This window comes from Setaria italica, chromosome IX (genome assembly GCF_000263155.2).
Source record: "Setaria italica strain Yugu1 chromosome IX, Setaria_italica_v2.0, whole genome shotgun sequence".
Classification (NCBI taxonomy): Eukaryota; Viridiplantae; Streptophyta; class Magnoliopsida; order Poales; family Poaceae; genus Setaria; species Setaria italica.
The window spans coordinates 2,287,555-2,306,116 of NC_028458.1; the positions used below are offsets into that span (position 1 = coordinate 2,287,555).

Below are 18,562 nucleotides of genomic sequence, written 5' to 3' on the forward strand. Positions count from 1 at the left end.
TTTGGAACCAACGAACAACGTTTCATCCAGATCGTTTTATTTGGGCCCGAATTGAGCGAACCCAGTTAAAGCCGCCGACATCGCCGGGGTGTGCGCTGTAGCGCCGTCGTCCACGACTGTTGTGTTAGAATCTACTCCGTACTTACTACTCCATCTCCATTCTCCAACCCACGGGACGGGATGATCCATCGCCATCAGGACGATGCCGGCGGCGGCGGGAACGGCACCTCCACGTAGCCTTCCAGCATGAGGATGACGGTCCTCATAGCCGGCCTGGCCTGCGGCTCCGCCTGCGCACACCACATCGCCACCTTCACCACCCTCTCCACCTCCGCCGCATCCACGGCCTCGTCGCCGCCCATCACCCGCTTCACCTCCCCTCTCAGCAGCCACTCGTGCGCCAGCTCCATGAGCGTCCGCTCCTCGCCGGCCTCCTCCAGCTCCATGCTCCGGCGGCACGTCACGACCTCCAGCAGCACCACGCCGTAGCTGTACACGTCCGCCTTCACCGTCACGGGCCCGGCGCCGCGGTACCACTCGGGGGCCAGGTACCCGCGCGTGCCGCGCACCCCCGTGAAGGTCCGCGTCTGGTCCGGGAGCAGCAGCTTGGCGAGCCCGAAGTCGGCGATCTTGGCCGTCCCCGACGCGTCCATCAGGATGTTCTGCGGCTTCACGTCGCAGTGGATCACGCGGCTCTCCAGCTCGTCGTGGAGGTAGTGCAGCCCGCGCGCCACGTCCAGCGCGACGCCCACGCGCTCGCCCCACGACGGGTAGCCGCCGCCGCCCTTGTTGTTGACGAACAGGCGCTCCGCCAGGGACCCGTTGCTCATGTACTCGTACACCAGCAGCCGGTTGGCGCCCTCGTGGCAGAACCCCAGCAGCCGGACCAGGTTCCGGTGGCTCGTCCGCCCGATGGCGCGCACCTCCCGCTGGAACTCGCGCTCGCCCTCCTCCACCACCTTCTCCAGCCGCTTCACGGCGATGGCCGTCTCGCCGTCGTGCAGCGTGCCCCGGAACACCGTGCCGAACGCGCCGCGGCCCAGCGGCTCCCGGAAGCTGCACGTCGCGTGCTCCAGCTCCTGGTAGCTGTACGACCTCAGGCTCAGGGGCGCCTCCTCTTCGTCCAGGGCCTCGGCGTCCGCGTCCGCCAGGCGCCGGTGCGCGGCCCTCCGGCTCGCCCAGACCAGCCGCCCGGCCGCCAGGAGCGCGCCCAGAGACACGCACGTCAGGAGCCCGATGCAGACCAGCGCGACGGTGGCCGCGCGCCCGACGCGGCCGCGTCCCTTACGACCGCCGAGGTTCACCGTCCCCGCCGCGGCATTTTTCACGAACAGCGTGTACCCGCCGCCCGCGCGGCCGTACCGGAGCGGGAGCTGCTGCTTGGTGCAGGTCCCGTCGTTGCCGTTGAGCAGCACGGCGGCGCAGAGGCAGTCGGCCCTGCACGCGGCCTGGCAGTCGGCCGCGCTCGTGCCCGCGCCCACCACAGCGTACGGCGTGTCCGCCCACGTCATGTTCTGCATCGCTGCCATTGCCATGGTCAAACCTGCTGCGGCAGCGCAGTCGCCGGCGCCGGAGGTCTCGGTGCATCCCAGCGCGGCGTTGCTGGCGTCGATGAAGTCGAACCCCTGCGGGCACGCGCAGCCGGGCTGCGCGTCGCGATCGAGGACGCAGTAGCTGTTGAGCCCGCACGCGCCCTTGACGCGGCACCGGTCGCTGGGCCCGATCCACTGGACCTCGGTCCTCCACGCGCCGGAGGACGCGACGGCGTGGCGGTACAGGCGCAGGACTCCGTCGGGATCGAGCGTGACCCGGTAGAAGACTTGCTTCTCGCCGGCCGATTGCGCAGCCCCAGGATTGGTCAGGTTCTTGGTGTAGTTGCCGCTGTTGCCGGTGAGGTAGAGCACGCCGGCGGCATTGAGGCGCAGGGTGAGGGGGAACCCGATCTGGAACGTGCTGGTGTCCCAGTACGCGGCGGCCGCAACGTTCTCCGTCTGCACGGGGTACATGACGAGGTTGCCGTCGTTGGCCTGGTTGGTCAGGCGGTACCTCCCGGTTGCCCTGTTGGTGGCGGAGACGCTGGAGAAGAGCTGCGCGCCGGGCGCGAGTTCCTGCCCGGGGAGCAGGGTGTCCGTGGGCGCCGCGAAGGTGGACCACACGACGGTCCCGTTGGCGCCGTAGAGCACGAAGCTGCCGTCGTCGCGCATGGCCGCGGCGGCTGCCGGCTGGTCCGGCACGGCGACGCTCCTGTCCTGGCCGCCGTCGGTGCCGCTCCAGACGAGGCGGCCGTCGTAGGTGATCCAGAGCTTGCCGCCCGTGGCCGGCGTGTCGTTGCGGCCGGCCGTCCACGTGACGGTGACGTTGGGCGCGGTGGCGAGCCAGACGCCGACGGCGAGGCCCCCGTCCGTGGCGTAGAAGCCGAAAGCGAAGCGGCCGGACGGGGAGGGCCAGGCGGCGCCGGCGCCGGCCTGCAGGGAGGCCCCCGAGGTGATGTTTGTGTTCTGCGCGCCTGACACCGCCAGCGACGAAACAAGCGTGCACGTGGTGAGTGCTAGCAGCAGAAGATCGATGGGTTTAGCCATGGCGGCCAAGCTAACTAATGAACTCCGATCAGCAACCATGGATGTCTATGGCCATGGGCCAAGCTGCATGTCTTGTGAAGAAGAAAGTAGCTACCTTCCAGTGGTGATCAGATCAGATGATCGATCGAGAGGCCGTCTGAATGGGTAGTAGGTACTTGTTCTTGTTGACGGAGATTTGGCTCTGCTGCTAGTCCAGGATTTTTCCACTGCAACAAGTCCAAGCTGGATCAACCACGGAGTTGAATTGAATTGAACTGGATTCATTTGCATTGTTCACATTTCAGTTGGTCATCTATTTCCTTTTTTTATTTGCGTTTCATAGGATTGGCCCGCGAAGGATCGAAAAGGAGATGGAATTGACTTGACCCTGCAGGTATGAGGCCGGCCGCACGTACACGATACACGATACACGATAGGCGCCGTAGCAACCACGGTTCTATCGATCTAGTCTTAGCTACGACGACAGATCGATGGCCCGGGAGACATTTCGTCTGATCTCCCCATCGATCGAGCAGTACCGACGACCTTTCCTTCCTGGATCCATCCATCGTCATCTTGCATGGATGCGTCATCGTCATCGCGATAGAGCACAGCTAGCACAGGCAAGTTTAAGTTTTCCATCTTGGCCTCTCCATTGGTCATGACCAGCCGGCCCGTCTAACGCATCGTTTTGCTTATTCGCTAAACGTCATTCTCAATGCATCGCTTTATCGTATGGTCATAAAACAAAGTCTGTCAATGCAATTTTTTATTTCCGTCGATTAGTCTCGACCCATATTTAAGTATACAGAGCGTTTCTTTCTTTGTTTTTTACCAAACTTAGATAAATGCTTTTTAAGCATATTGCGGAGAGTAGATGTATATACTTCATTAGCGTGGAGAGAATAAGATGCGAGCCAAAAGAAAAAAAAACAAATGTGTTGCCTCGAGCTAGGTGGCGGCTATTGTGCTTTCTTCTTCCTTTTCTTTTCAGGAGTACTGTCGGTGTATAGACCGGCAACCTAACGAGGGGGTGCCTGAGGTAGTGTTTTGGTTAGTGGGTCTCATCAAGATCAGGAACTCAAAGGTAACACACAAACACACGATTTAGATAGGTTTGGGCCGCTACATCGCGTAATACCCTACGTCCTGTGTGTTGGTTGGATTGAATTGCTTTGGAGTGGATCCCTACCTCGCCTGGTCGGATACGACTAGAGAAATTCTACTCTTATTACAACGATTATTTTCCTAATCCTTGACTAGTTCCTGTTTTTTCATATAGACTACACTGTCCTGCGCCATGATCTTCATGTCAAATATGTCTTGATGTCCAGCCCTATATTTAAGACTGTCCAAACCTTCTGGTGAACCTATAGTATCTATATAAGACATAGAGAGTGCTCGGGGACGGTCTACTTTGTTGTGAGGATGATTGAAAATGTTGCAACCGGACCGAACAAAACAACCAACCAAACCTTGTGTGCATTATAAGCGAGTGCGGTGAAATGTAACGTGATACCTGAATGCAGCTAATCGTGCACTCTTGATGCTGCTGATGTAGACCCTGTCTGGTCGGTGAAAGCATTGAAGCAGTGGAAACAATATAGAGCATTGATCAAGATACTGAAGCATGGTTACTTAAAAAAAAAAGATACTAAGCATGTCAAAATTGACACCGATCGAGTTCTGTCGTTTCTACGCAATCCGTAGAATAATATTCGAAACAAGAAATTAATGTTCTTTTTTAGGGGGCTACGGCAGGTAAGAAGGCGACCTGAACATTTGTATCAATAAGCGAGGTTGGTGCTTACCAGAGTTGTGAACGAGGAGTGGAAGAGAAATACAGCAGGTATGCTAAGTTACGACAGTTTGAGACCGCACCTTTAATTATAAAGGAAGAGTTTACAGGAGATTTGCACCGGTGCGCCCACAAGTGGAGATCAGCCGCAACGTTGCGAATCGTCGAGGAAGCTGAGTGGAAGAAATTAATGTTCTTGTTTAGAGCAACTCCAAGAGTATCTAAAAAATTCTTCCCCAAAACTATGTACGGGAGGTTCTCCTAAAAAAAATTTCCCCCAAAAACATATTAGTCCACAGCAGATCGCTAATAAATAGCCCCCAATATTTCAAACATAGGCCACGTCATCGTATTGGGCCTATCAGAAGGGACGCGCGGGCGTGCGGGAATCAGGATTGGGGGAGGAACGCCAACGCTAAAATATACGCGGTGGCAGGCTGTTTTTTAGCGTCGCTAAAAAATTGGGGAAGGTTCAGGTAGATTGTTGGAGTTCATTTTTTCTCTCTTTTTTCCTAAAAAAGATATTGGGGGTAAGATTAGCAGCCTCTTGGAGTTGCTCTTAACTTAGTAACTGGGTCTTTCTGTTGTGCTGAGCATGTTTGATCCTACTGTTCCTGCTTTGGTAATCAAATAGCTGTCGGTTCTTCCATGATTCAGGAAGCCAAGCAATCATGGTAGCAAACCGTATTTGACCTCAAAGTCTCCAACTCTGGTCGGCTGGCCCAGGGAATTGAGAAACAAAACTTGATGCTTGTTCTGATCTCTGTCCACGGTACCAAGAACAAATCCAGAATATAGTGTATTCTGTGATTCAATCACTTAATTGTCTGTTGATATGTTGCATCCTGCAAGTGGGTTGCCATGAACAAGCAGGTCAGAGGCCGAGGAATCAAAAGGTGTCAGGAATTCCGGAATCATATGTTCCGTATGATTAAGCTTTTGACAGAACATTTTCCACGAGGATAACATAATCTGGAATGCCAAACCGTGCGGTCTACTTTCACAAACCAAGTCGCAGCATTTTGCTTTCGTACGTGCGCGCCATTATGTCGTGCTCCCGTTTTAAGGTCCCCAAGAAGTCCCTTGATCGTCAGCACGTCCTCTTGCGCTCTTCCCGCCCTCCGGCTCGCCAACCATGGCGCGCACGATGCCGTCGAGCCCGCTGTCGCGCGCCACGCCGCCGCTCTCCCCGACGGCCGGCGGCACCCCGAGCCGCCTGGCCGTGGCGCCGGCCTCCCCGTCCACCCCGCAGTGCGCCATCCCGGCGTCGCCGCACACGCCGGGCAGGGGCAGGGCGGGAGGCGCGTCCACCCCGCCGCCGGCCACGCCCCGCACACCGAGGCCGGAGATCACGCTCCGGCAGCCGTCGTCGAAGGCGTCGCAGAAGCGCGCGCCCGCCGCCGTCCGGAAGCCGTCGCGGGCGCTCCGCGCCATCCGCGCGCTGATCCGGTCGCTGCCCATTGTCGCGCCCGCCGCGTGCCGCCCGGCGTCCGCGCTCCCGCGGCGCTACACCAAGCCGCACGACGGACACGGCGGCAGCGGCGGCGCGCGCGTCACCGGCACGTTCTACGGCCACCGACGCGCACGCATCACCCTCGCCGTGCAGGAGCGCCCCGGCAGCCTCCCGTCCCTCGTGCTCGAGCTCGGCGTGCCAACGGGGAAGCTCATGCAGGAGCTCTCCGCCGGCGGGCACGTCCGCATCGCCCTCGAGTGCGAGAAGAAGTCCAAGAAGTCGGCGCCGCCGGACGGCAACGGCGGCGGCGGTGGCAACGTGAGCCTGCTGGAGGAGGCGATGTGGACGGCGTACGTGAACGGGCGCCGCGTCGGGTACGCGGTGCGGCGGGAGGCCTCGGAGGGCGACCTCGCGGTCATGCAGCTTCTGAGCACGGTGTCGGTGGGCGCCGGCGTGCTGCCGGGGGACGTGGTGGACGCGCCGGCGGGGGCGGAGGCCGACGGCGAGGTAACGTACATGCGCGCGGGGTTCGACAGGGTGGTCGGAAGCAAGGACTCGGAGTCGTTTTACATGGTCAACCCGGAGGGAGGCGCCGGCGGCGGCACAGAGCTGAGCATATTCCTTGTCAGGGTGTAGGAGGATCTCAACCGCGGGTGCATAGGCGTGTAGAGATGGTCTCTTCTCTGTTTTTCTTTTATGGGATACACATGAATCTCTGGATGAGGCGTTTGTTTTCAGTGGAATGGCGATGCATCGACGAACATCTACTCTTTCTTGTTTGATTTGAGAAATTGAGCACATTGTTCCTGGTAAGTGGTAACAATAACGTGGAGAATCGGAGTACTTGGTGTAAATACGATAGATGAGGTTATCCACCGAGGCATGGAGCCAGGATTACAACATTAGGGTCCAAGCAAGGGCTAGCTCCTCCGCATGTGTCATCCACTAAACTATCAGTAACGCCCCCTTACTCTTTATTACCAGTTGTTTCTCAGTTTCTTTAAGATATCCACCTTTTCTCTCTCTCTCACCGACCTATGTCGCCAAATCACACTTGCTAGCAAGTCTAGGTTGTAGGAAAACCTAAAACCCCTCGCTACAACTTTTGTATTAATGTCGTTAATAGATTTAATAGTTTGGAGGATGAAGTCCACCAACCATTTTTTTTCTTAACATCAAGAGCCACAATGTTATATATGATTGTACACGGAGGACTAGCATATTTGGCGCCGCATAATATTATTATGAAAGATATGGGAGTTTGCCAAATGCTAAAGCCAGTTAGAGGTAAGAACGAAGGTGAATCGCGTCAACGTTCGATCATATGGTCTCACTCACAACTTATTTCGTGCATACAAGTATATTCCTATTTCTTCCGTCTTCTTTCTAATCTTATACTGCCAATTAATGAAAAGGAAATGGAATATTCCTCTACTATTGTTTGATCTAGACTCTAGAATTCTTTTGTTAAGATTTTGTCTTGGGTTAAGATTTTGTCCTGGGTTCGCCACCCGTAGATGTGAATAATGAAGTTGGTATCAAGAAATAATTTTAGGTCGCTACGTTAGGCTACATTAGTTTTTTTCTTCATGTTTTTATTGATTTAGATTCTAAATTAGTACTCCCTCCCTCCTAATGGTTTGATAGTACTTGCACGAAGTTTTTGAGTTGACTCAGTGACCTAGCAGACAACGCAAAGGTCGCATTCGTAGCTGGGGCCGGTCAAGTCCCAACTGAGTCCAGAATACCAAGACACCGAAGGACGTCAACGCAAAACACCCGTGAAAAAAGAAAGAGGCGGGACATGGCGTACCAAGCGGGAGGGCGCCATCCAGATTCCAGGCTCCTGAGAGAAGGCAAGAGGAGGGAGAAGGGGAAGGGAACGGGGGGACTCGGGGAGGGAGGCCTGTGCCAGGGCGCGTGGTGGGATGGACGGCAAAGCAAAGCGGAAGCGAGCAGCACGCAGGCAGGCCGCCCGCAGGCAGAGAGGGAGATGGGAGAAATTACGCGTCGCCCAGCACGAGCCCCCCACCCGGACCCGCGCCCGGGGTCCTCCCGTTCCTCGCCTCCCCTCCTCACCCGCGAGCGTCATCCATCCCCCCTTCCCGTCTTCCCCTCCACCTCGTCACGCCGCACGGGCCCGGCCCAAATACCCTCGCCCCTCGCCTCCCACCTCCCGGACGCGCTCTCGCCACAAACCCTAACCCTATCTCCTCACCGGCTCGCCGCCGCCGCGCCGCCGGTCAGTCGTCGGCCCACTCCGTCCGAGGTAAGGCACCCACCCCCCCGTCCTCCTAGGGTTTGGTTTGTGCTCGCCGCCGCGGGTGGCTGGTCGGGGTTCCGCTTGCTGCTCGCGCTTGACTGTGCGCCGGGTCCTTTTCGCTGCTCGATTTCTCCTGGTGTTGGGGGTTTTTGGGGAGCTCGAGGGTTTTTGCGGCTTGATTCTTCGCGGTGCGGTTCGAAGGTGCTCGTCGGCGTTCGCTTCCGCTTCCGCGCTCCCGCTCTATCTCGGTGGTGCGTGGTGCGCTGGTGCTGCTCCCGCTCTATTTCGGTGGTGCGTGGTGCGCTGGTGCTCCATTTTGAATTTCTGGGGTTCCTCTCGGTCTATGCTCTCGCTTTCATGGTCGGCCGCTTGCTGGTATATAGTATTTTGGTTGGCTTGCGCGGGATTGTATCGCCTACAGTTGCTCTGGTCTAGTGATTCGGTTGTGTGATGCTTCTGTTTCGCGATAGCGGCTTCGATCTCTGTCCCAGTAGTTGTAATGCTGCCTTCTTATACACGCAGGTGCGTGAAATTGGCTAGTGCAAAGGTGACCCAGCTGGAGTTCGGCGTGTGTGGTAATGGAGGGGCGTGGGAACCCTCCACTTAGCACCACTGAAGCAGTGATGAAGAAGCCAAGGAGTGTTGCGTCGAGGAAGCCAAGGTCCACGGAGCAACTCGCCTCTGAGTACAATGGCATGTGTGCGCCGTCTCGGAACATTTCCCAGGATGATGACACCGGCGTCGAAGCCGGTGGGCACCGGAGGAAAGAGCTATACCTAAATAGCCCTGAGATGAAGGGCTCCATGACTCATAAGAATGACGTGTCCAGGAAGATAAGGAAGGAAGACAGATCTGGAGGAGACTATGATGGTCACAGCCGGAGCAGCAAATCAAAGGATGCTGCCAGACGTGGTGATGGTGTTCTTGCACTGGAGTGTACTACAAGGTCTGGATCCCCTGATAACCCACGGTTGGTCCCGAGGGATGGCAGTGTGCATGGTGAGAATAGTATTAGAAAAGTAAAGCTCAAAGTTGGCGGGATTACTCGAACCATACATACAAAAACCATCCAAGAAGCGGGTGGTAGTGGCATTCCTGCCACATCGGATGGCTCTTCTCATCGGCATAAGCACAAGGTTTGTTTTATGTGCTTACTGGATAAGTGTATGCTTGAAATCATAATGTACTTCCATATCTTTAATTCTCTCGTGATTCGTGTCTAGTATGTCATTTACTTTACAATTCTGACTGAATAGGCATCTTCGTATATCCTTACATGGTTTAGTACCTGCTTTCACCCATCATTTAGTACTGTCATAATATTTTGGGAGAGAATTTGATGCATACCAGAATGCTGCCAAAATTTTCTAGGCTGTGATATATACAATCAGGGTTTGCTGGTCCGGTTTAATGCCATTAAAGTTTGCCAAAATTCTTCAGGATACAGATACCTCCAGCACCCTTTTCCTTCTGTTAACAACTGTATATAGCCCATGTCCTTTTTCATGATCGACACCATCCCCATCGGTATCCCCATCGGTACAAGAAATCCCTCATTCCTCTCGTGCACAGTAAAGCCTAGATCCTTCCTCTCCCCTGTGGCGCTTCTTCCCTCTCCGGTCCTGGTTAAATCCGGCTACAGGATTCTTGCTGGCCTCCTTCCAAGGGTCACTTGCAAGTCTAACGCGGCACCTTACCTGTTCCGACCACTATCAAGCGAGATGCCGCGGGGCTCGTCGAGCAGGGGTGCGAGAGGGGGGCGGGGAAGGAGCCAGGGCAGGGGTGGCGGTAGGAGAAAGGTGGGAAGCGAAACCCTGGTATGGTCGAATCTGGTAGTCCTTTCTGCATCTTGTTTCCCTTTCTCTCCCACGGAGAAAGATTGATCTCCTCCAACGATCTATGGTGGCTGGTATCTTGAAGATCTGAAACTTTGGTGGTCAGATCTGTGCCTTTTGGCCAACTCCTGCTACAATAAAATAACTCTGTTTTTTCAGATGTTGGTTATCTTTCGTCATTATATCTTCTCTGCTAGAGTCTGTGTGATTATAATTCCGGTTTCATGCTTTTGCCACGTTGTGGGGTTATGTATCTTGTCGACTTAGATGGTAATTGTGAGTTGGGATTCTTATTCTTTACCAGTAGTAGAAGATGCATTATCTCAGTAGTTTTGCGTTTGATCTTTGTTCATTACAGAAGTGTTCATTTGTTGCTCCTTTTTTTTTTTGAAATTAGGATTCTGGTGGGCACACAAACAGAGATACCCATGGTAATCGTGTTGAAGGAAAACATGGCAATCGGCATGACATCTCGCCATCTTCTGACCTTGTTCGTAAGAGCAAAAGGATTCCTAAGAAGAAACCACTTGATGGAGATTCTGATGATGAAGATGGTGAATTGCGCTATCTGGAAAAACTCCGAGGGGCTAAAGTTGCACCAGATCCTATGACCCCTGGGCATGGAGCTTATGATGATTCTGTTGATGATGGTCTCAAGAAAAAGAAGCTGCCCAAGGTTTCTAAAAACAAGAGCACCCCATATGAAGTGGATGAGGACTTTACAATGTCACGGTTTGTCAGGGATGGTAGGAAGAATTTACAATTAGGGGATGGCAATGAGTCTATTGAAGAGGAGGAATCTGAGATGGATGAAAAGAATGGGCTAAAGGAAGTTGATTCACCTTCAGATGCAAAGATTGAAACTCCTGGTCTTACAACAAGACAGCGAGCCCTTCAAGGCAGGGGTGGGCATGGTGAAAGCCTGATTGAATTTCCTGATGGATTACCAACTGCTTCATCAAGAAGTAAATTCTTAGTTTATGTTTTGAGCTTTTCGTTGATATTTAACATTTCTGCCTCAGACATTGTGATAATGCCATTACTAATTATGTTACAGAGCAAAAGGAAAAGCTTTCAGAAGTGGAGATACAAGCCAAAAAAGCAGAAGCTGCGCAGAGGCGTAAGATGCAAGTTGAGAAGGCAGAGAAGGAACAACAGGTTTATACCTGTCCTAATTTATAGTTTTATTTTTTCTTTTCTGTTGGGCGATGCATTTTACAAACTCAAATTGTACAGGCTGAAGCAATGAGGAAGATACTGGGTATAGATTCTGAGAAGAAAAAGGAAGAGAAGAAGCTGAAAGAACGGGAGGAGAAGGTATAAATGCCTGAAGTATTTCAGTAGCTGCATTTGCCTATTTGCTGCAATGAATTCATCTTTTGCATTCCCTCTTGTCCAGGAAAAACAAGCAAGATTGGAAGAATACAGGAAAAACTGCATCCAGACTGTCATGGGCCCAACTGGAACTGTCATCACATTCCCTGAGAGTATGGGGCTTCCAAGCATATTTAACTCCAAGCCTGTCAGGTTACATACAGCGCTTATCTCTCTGCATTCAATCATTTCAACTGCAGCATCTGCAGGTTTGTTCACCTTTTTCAGTCTTCTTGTTGCTTACCTGCTTGATTTCATTTCATCAGTTATCCACCTCCAAGGGAGAAGTGTGCAGGCCCAAATTGCACAAACCCGTACAAGTACCGTGACTCCAAGACAAGGGTTCCACTCTGCAGCCTGGCATGCTACAAGGCTGTCCAGGGACGTCCTGTGCAGGGGAGTGAAGCTGCCCAAGGAAGTGCTGCTGCTCAGGGAAGTGCTGCGGCCCAGGGAAGTGTCGCTACCCAGGGAAGTGATGCAGCCCAGGGAAGTGCCGCTACCCAGGGAAGTGATGCGGCCCATGGAAGTGCTGGGAAGCAAGCATGACGAACCAAGTTACCTGACGCGATGCAACCGTGACCGTCAGTCGGCTGGAGAAGTGTATGTCGACATGGCCAGCTCGCTGGTGTGTTGGTTTTTGTGGTTTCACCTGGTAGTAGTTTAACAATCAATCTGACAAAAGATGGGGGTGACTGCCGGTTTCCTTCTGCCCTTCGTGAACAAGTTGGGCGTCGTCGTATTGGTGGTGGATCTAGTTAAACTTCTGGTCGGTATATTGGGACTAGTCGAGAAAGAAGAAAAAAAAAGTTGTACAGTAATCTTGTGCTTGCGCGGTCAGTTGGTTGCCCAGCTTTGGTCTTGAGCTGTGGCCGTTATGGTTTCTTATTACGCTTGTTGGGGCGGCCGACCTGGGCGCGGGGTTTCTCCAGGTTCGAATCCGGTCGTAGGTTTGTGATGTTGACTGTTGCGAGGTCTTGTGGTTTGTATGCGTGCTCGTCTGCTCGAGGTCTTCCTGTTGGTGTTGAGAAACAGCGGGTGGAATTACGGCCCATCTCAGAGCCATGAAACCGATGGTGTCCAGTCTTCGCCGGACTGGTCGCCAGCGACGCTGAGGAGCTTGCAAGGCCGCCGTTGCTGCGGCGGCTGTACTGCCACTCTGCCAGGCGGAGACCGAGACGGAGAGGTAGACCTGTCGTTGGAGAGCATGGCTGTTTCTGTTTCTGTTGGCTATTCTGAGATGGGCCGCCCGGCACGAGCTATTTTGAATGGGCTGTAAGATCAATTGGCGACGAAGTGCATTGTTCAGTTGGGCCGAGCAAGGACACATGGCCGGAGCTTTTCCAGGCTGTGATGGGCTGTTTAGGCTGCACGATCTCTGACAAGCGGAGGAGAGTGGCAAAAAAAAAAGAACAGTCGTGATGCGCGTACTCGATGAGCTGACCTCACGTCACGCTCGGTGGCCGCTGACCCACCCCGTCCTGTCCTCCAAAGCTGTCAACACTCGACGGCGTGGACCAGCGAGTCCACTCCACAGGCCACGGGATTCTGGCGCGATCCGGACCTGTACGCGTGTTGACCTCCAACACTCATCTGACTTTTCCCCTCCGCTGCAGCTGCAATCAACTCCATAACCTAAAGCGATGGCCGGACGCCGACGCTGCTCCTCCTCCTCCCTCCTCCATGCCATTGCCATGCATGCCTCCCGCCTCCGTGATGTGATCCCATGAGTGCACGCACGCACTGCAGCAACTTTCGATCGGTGTCCTGCAAAAGCCAGCCAGCCGTGACACTTCGTGTTAGGTATTGTGTCGAATATTTGTACAACTCCGGTTACGATAGGATTTGAGTTATATTTAGCAGTATAGGACAGAGTTCATGTCATACTCTGTAACTTGAGCCTCCTCATAGTATGAGGGGAGGATTGCTCTTGTAACCATGACGATATAATAATAGGCTCGCACGGGGGAGGCGGCGCGATACCAGGATCTCGGAGCGACCGGTGTTGCGATATTAATGAGGAGGAGTGCCCGTAGTCATGCCCTGGGGATGTAGACTTCGGCTGAACCTCGTCAACAAAGATCGTATCTCGTGTTGTCGTCTGTGACCGTGCAAGTTCATCTCAATAGATTCAATCGATGTTTCTGCTAGTAGAGATTAGCAGGCGGCTAGTGGCCTTCGGCCGGACGGCTGCTGAAAAGAACAGCATCTTTGCTTGCATTGAGCTGCCTCTGCCTGCAAGATCGCTCACTTCTGACTTCTCTCTCGTCTCGGGCTCCTTTTCGGTTGCTGCGAGGAAAAGGAAAGCCTCATCAGATTATTCCCTCCCCTTTCTTTCCGTGGCTTTGCTCGGACAAGGAACGGTCACCATCTGACGGTCGGGCGCGCGGCGGGGGGCACGAGGCACGGGTTGGGGATCGTCTTTTTTCCCGCCACATTTATCACTGGATCCCCCGCGGGGCGAGTGCCCGTAACTGTGGGAGTACAGTACAGTGCCTCTTCTGCCTCTGCGTCTTCACTCTTCAGTGCCTGCGTCACATTTCAGCTACTGTACTAAAGCTAAGATAGCAGTAGGAGACACTGGTCACTGTCCTGCAGTTTATTGGCTTGGTTTTCTTTTCTCTTGTTTTGTTGAGAGGATAACAGTGTTCGTTCAGGGTAATACAGTTGATAAATGATTGTTCATCTCTAAGCTAAAAGACAGACCGTGTACTTGCTTCCATCGTGTTCCAGAGAAAAGGAGCTGTAGATCATCCTGTTGGAAAGTGGCTTTTGGGCCCTTTTTTCTTTTCTTTTTTCCTTTTTGCAACATGCATGGCTCTCTCACTGACAGTGTATAGTAATACAGCAAGTATACACCCATGCGTGGGCATGGTGAGCCACAGCCTGGTGCGCCGCACACGATCCGAGGACCAGCTAGCTGCTTTATGGTTTTGGACACTTCATCCACTCACTCACTTGTAGCAGCAAAGATCCCTAGCTTTTGCATTGCCCCCAGTTCTTTATACTGCTGCTGCCTGCTGGGGATGTTATTTTTTTTACTGCTGGATCGGAGACAGGAGACATGGAAGCATTGCACAGGTAGACTCTCTGATCTCGGCTGCTCGTCTTTTCATCCCTCTCCGAGCAAGCATTCTCTGACTCTGCTCTTTTGCCCCATCTTTTGCCCTCCGCCCCCATGATCGCCCATCTCTCCACGGTTAATCATGGCCTCTCAAGCGCGCATGTCAAAAGCCACCATACTTATTGCCGCGCCTTTTCACCTTTCATCTCGGAGTAATTGAGTAACTCGCACACTGCACTGCTGGCTGGCTGTTCCCATGCTATATGCTTATACTACGCATGCAGTGGATGCAATGCAACCCCATGAAAATGTACTATATATTAATTATTTACCTATATATTCAAATCTTTGACAATCAATGGATGTTAGAAAAATTGCATCTTGACCATATCAGTTTGATTATATTTGTGTGTGTTTTCATATTTCATTAAGGGAAGAGGAATTTTTTGTATATTTTATTTTTACGAGAAAGCTTAATATTAATTTTAATTAATTGGTACCGTTTTAAGAAAATACCGTGTTGGATCTTATTGCTAATATGTATGTGTATCAATATTTAGTTAGGCCAAACTGAAACTAATTAAGTGAAAACAATATTTATCTCGGGGATCTACATGGATAAAGCATTGTTATCTGCAGAAACATACACTACCTACTAAAAAAAAATGTGGTTTTCCACAATGTTTGCTGGAAATAATCATGGGTTTAGCAGTGTGTTTGAGAACATGGGAAAGACCAAAAAAAAAATACAAGCAAGGAACGAACCATGATTTTTTAGCTATATATCTATTTTTTCAGTGTGCCATGCATATGAAAATGCCACATATTATTGGAGAATGTCGTGTATATAGGCAGTTTTCCTTTCTAGTTAATCTGTGTCTCTGCTGGCGCCATATATATATATATATATATATATATAGCCATGTGCGCTTTGACCTGCGCATTAGCGGTTCTCGCAAAAGTTTAGGAGAAAGATGGCTTTTCCCAATGCAAGGAGGAGTATGCCAAGTAGCTAAACTTGTCATCAGCTCATGCACCATTTGGAAAGCTGGAGGCCTTTGCGTAGGTGCAAATTGTGGCGTGTGAAAGGTGAACATGGGCAAAAGGAATGGAAGGGGGGGCAAGAAAAGGAAGCGGCAAAGTGGTTAATTGGATGGAGGCTAGCTAGATATATAGGCCCTGCGTGATTACTACCACCACCACCACTGATTAGAGAGAGAAAGCTAGAGAGAGAAATTAGCTAGCGGTACCACCGATGCATATGAGGTGGACAGGTTGGGGGCATGACGGCATGAGTGTCACGTGTGTGGGCAATCGATCGATCACCAGTGTACGCGCGCTGGTGCATGGGATGGAGTGACCGAGCGAGTGAGGCGCCGGCCCGATCGGAGGTAGAGGGAGGCCCGGCCGGCCGCCCGCCCGCCCATGGGTTGAAGACGACGACAGCGATGGAGGAAAGAGACAGAGCGGCGTTCCGTTTGTTGGTTGGGCAAAGGGAATGATTGCCGGCGGCCCCTCCCCTTGCGCTGCTGACACTGCCCACAGCACGCGTGCCCCGGATCCTCTACGCATCTTCCTTCTCTCTCTAACCACCGCACACATTCATTGACACTACCTGCCGCTGCTCTCTCTGTATTGGGGATGGGGAGGTAGCTAAAAATGCATTCATGCTTACTACTTCATCAGGGTAAGCAAGCCTGCCTGCCCTGTGTGACATCAAATAACTGTGCATTGCCATTTCCACGGATGTGCAGAGCAGACCTCTGCTGGTACATTCCATGCTTTTTTCTGAAGTAGTTTTTTTTTTTGAAGTAGTACATTGCATGCTACATCATATCGGGCACATGAAATGAAGGGGGCGTCGTTAGGCGTGCGCTGCGCGTAGTATAGTATAGGGATCACCAAACTGCAGATCGGAGCAGAGCAGAGCCGCGCGCACGAACCACACATCAGCTAGCGCCTAGCAGGGAAGAAGAGAGAGAGAGAGAGAGAGGAAGAGATGCATGGCCGGCCATGGCCATGCACGCATGCATGGTCCCCCGCCCCGGCCGGCCGGGCTCTGTGTGGGGTTAGCCCTTAGCCGCCGAGGGTGAGGCCGGGCCTCGCCGTGGTAGGCCTGTCTACTCGATCTCCTTCCCCGCACGCTTCCTTTGTACCTACGCGGCCGCCCACGCGCATCCATCAACTACATTCTTCCACTGCATTCATCGATCGATCTCTTTGCTGCTGCCTTCTTACCAATTGCATGTTGACATGTTGAGCTCTCTCTCATATCCATTTGAAAGTGCTGGTAGTTAGTTGCTTGTTTGGTGTGCATGGTTACCATACCCTTCCTCAAGTACTAGCTAGATAGATGATGGTCCATGCATGCATGCATTCAGAGCAATAGTAGTACATAGCTCTAGTGATCATGCATCACTTGTTGCATGTTGGGGAGTGTACATATGTGACAGCAAGTACGAGCCCAATAATCTCGATGATGGGTCGCCAGGGCCAAGCTAGCAAAAGGGCTGGAGAGCATGCCACAAACAGACAGTAACGTGATCCCACCGATTATTGTACCAATGCATGCAAGAGGCAGTTGATGATGCCACGCATGAACACACTTGAAGAAGTAGCTATAGCTAGCATGGATTCCCTGTTGGAGAAGGAAATAGATATAGATAGATATGTATCACATGACTAACCAAAAAAAAACATAAATTGCACATGCCAGAATCCAGGTCACAATAATACAATACATATATAGGGACTACACAATATAATATTCAGCACTAGAAAATTACTAATATATATGGAGCTACTTGCATTGTGGGTCCTTATTCCTTTTCTTTTCCTTGCTATGATGTGCGATTAATTCTCCTGATAACTATATATCTCCTGGCAATAATGGAAAACATAATGCATTCTTTAATTTACGTTTCTTCAACCATAGGGGAGAGAGGCTAGCTCTCCCCGTGCATTTATTTTTTTTCAATTTTAAGGTATTCTTTTCCTCTAAAAGGACATCCAAAAATAATATGGTTTACAACATAAAACAATGCCATTTCTATAACATAAACTATATCTACAGCTTTGTTGTTTAATTAATTATTGCTGTGAGTTAGTGACCAATCACTAGCCATGCTACATGTAGAGCAGGCTACATGCACTCTCCAACTTGGTACCGAGTCAAATGTGCAAGGATTTGACTTGAGCTCCAAATGATGCTGTGGCCACTTACTAGCTATAGAGTGCATTTTTTTTTCCTCTAAACAAATACCATCACGAGGATTTCATTCTTGCTACTTGCTGTAACAAGTCACATCAACGACTTGGATATTTTCAATTGGAGTAGCACCAATCATATACGCGGGGATCTTAAGTTACACGCACCTACCGTATAACCAACGCTTTCTGCCCCTCTAAAAATGGTCAGAGATTGGGGGCGGATTACAGAAAGCAAAACATGTACTACTACCACACAAACAAGTCACTCGCTGACAGACCAGACCACCCATCGACCATCATCCATGCATGCAACTCTGCAAGAGAGAATTTTTATGTTCATTAATATATTAGTATTTTGTTATTGTATTGTAGCTCACTTTGTATTATAACATTGTTATTCACTGAGCATGCATTCCGTTCTCTGCTGTGAGGTCGGATCAAATCATGAAGACTTCTGCCATGCATGCCCTGGTCCCTGACAGTTACATGTTGTGTCGTACAGACAGACCCGAAGCTTTTTTAATTTCTTTTGCTAGCTAGTAGAATATCTCGATGTAGAAACCTGTGCTCCTGCTCTGCTCTGAAAAGATTGGAACTAGCAACATGCTGGTACTATATATGCAGATGTAGCAGCCTTTTTCTGTACATTTTCTTGTGAGTGCCTGCAGTAGTGTCCTCATGACTCATGAGGATCCATACCTCCATTCATTAATAACGTATATCTACTGAGTACAACTACAACAATGTGTGCATATGTACTCTTGATTCCATTGCAGTCACTCAATATTACTTGATGTTACAATATATGCAATAAGGTATTTTCAAGTATGAGTTCTTATCGAAAAAAATTCAAGTCTGAGTGATGATGATCCTTAATTTGCTACATCCATTAGTTTTACGAACACTGATCCTTTTCGATCGATTTATAGCTTCAAAGCAACAGTTTGGTTTTAATCCATTTTGTTTTTCGATGCATAACCAAGGTGCACCATATACCAGTGGCTATTAAG

At 51.5% G+C, this 18,562-nt stretch overlaps 3 protein-coding genes across 3 annotated transcripts; 2 read left to right on the top strand and 1 right to left on the bottom strand.

Moving 5' to 3' along the window:
- Positions 1–24: 24 nt before the first annotated feature.
- Positions 25–2,802, bottom strand: LOC101778944 (G-type lectin S-receptor-like serine/threonine-protein kinase LECRK1). The gene has a single exon (XM_004986105.4). The coding sequence runs from the start codon at positions 2,616–2,618 to the stop codon at positions 195–197; it is 2,424 nt and encodes an 807-aa protein (XP_004986162.4). The 5' UTR covers positions 2,619–2,802; the 3' UTR covers positions 25–194.
- A 2,689-nt stretch (positions 2,803–5,491) lies between these two features.
- On the top strand, positions 5,492–6,445 carry LOC101779349 (protein MIZU-KUSSEI 1). Its single transcript, XM_004986106.2, has one exon. The coding sequence runs from the start codon at positions 5,492–5,494 to the stop codon at positions 6,443–6,445; it is 954 nt and encodes a 317-aa protein (XP_004986163.1).
- Positions 6,446–7,663: 1,218 nt separating this feature from the next.
- LOC101753781 lies at positions 7,664–12,099 on the top strand. The gene is made up of 7 exons (XM_004981253.4): positions 7,664–8,078; positions 8,595–9,208; positions 10,305–10,872; positions 10,965–11,065; positions 11,144–11,224; positions 11,307–11,434; positions 11,548–12,099. Exons 2-7 carry the CDS (start codon positions 8,651–8,653, stop codon positions 11,825–11,827), a joined length of 1,716 nt encoding a protein of 571 aa, XP_004981310.1. The 5' UTR covers positions 7,664–8,078; positions 8,595–8,650; the 3' UTR covers positions 11,828–12,099.
- The last annotated feature ends 6,463 nt before the right edge of the window (positions 12,100–18,562 follow it).

Bases quoted from the DNA above. Each gene is read 5' to 3' on its own strand.
- LOC101778944 (XM_004986105.4), bottom strand. From the start codon at position 2,618: ATGGTTGCTGATCGGAGTTCATTAGTTAGCTTGGCCGCCATGGCTAAA.
- LOC101779349 (XM_004986106.2), top strand. From the start codon at position 5,492: ATGGCGCGCACGATGCCGTCGAGCCCGCTGTCGCGCGCCACGCCGCCG.
- LOC101753781 (XM_004981253.4), top strand. From the start codon at position 8,651: ATGGAGGGGCGTGGGAACCCTCCACTTAGCACCACTGAAGCAGTGATG. The intron at 10,873-10,964 runs GTAAATTCTTAG...ATTATGTTACAG, and splicing joins ACCAACTGCTTCATCAAGAA to AGCAAAAGGAAAAGCTTTCA. The intron at 11,225-11,306 runs GTATAAATGCCT...CCTCTTGTCCAG, and splicing joins TGAAAGAACGGGAGGAGAAG to GAAAAACAAGCAAGATTGGA.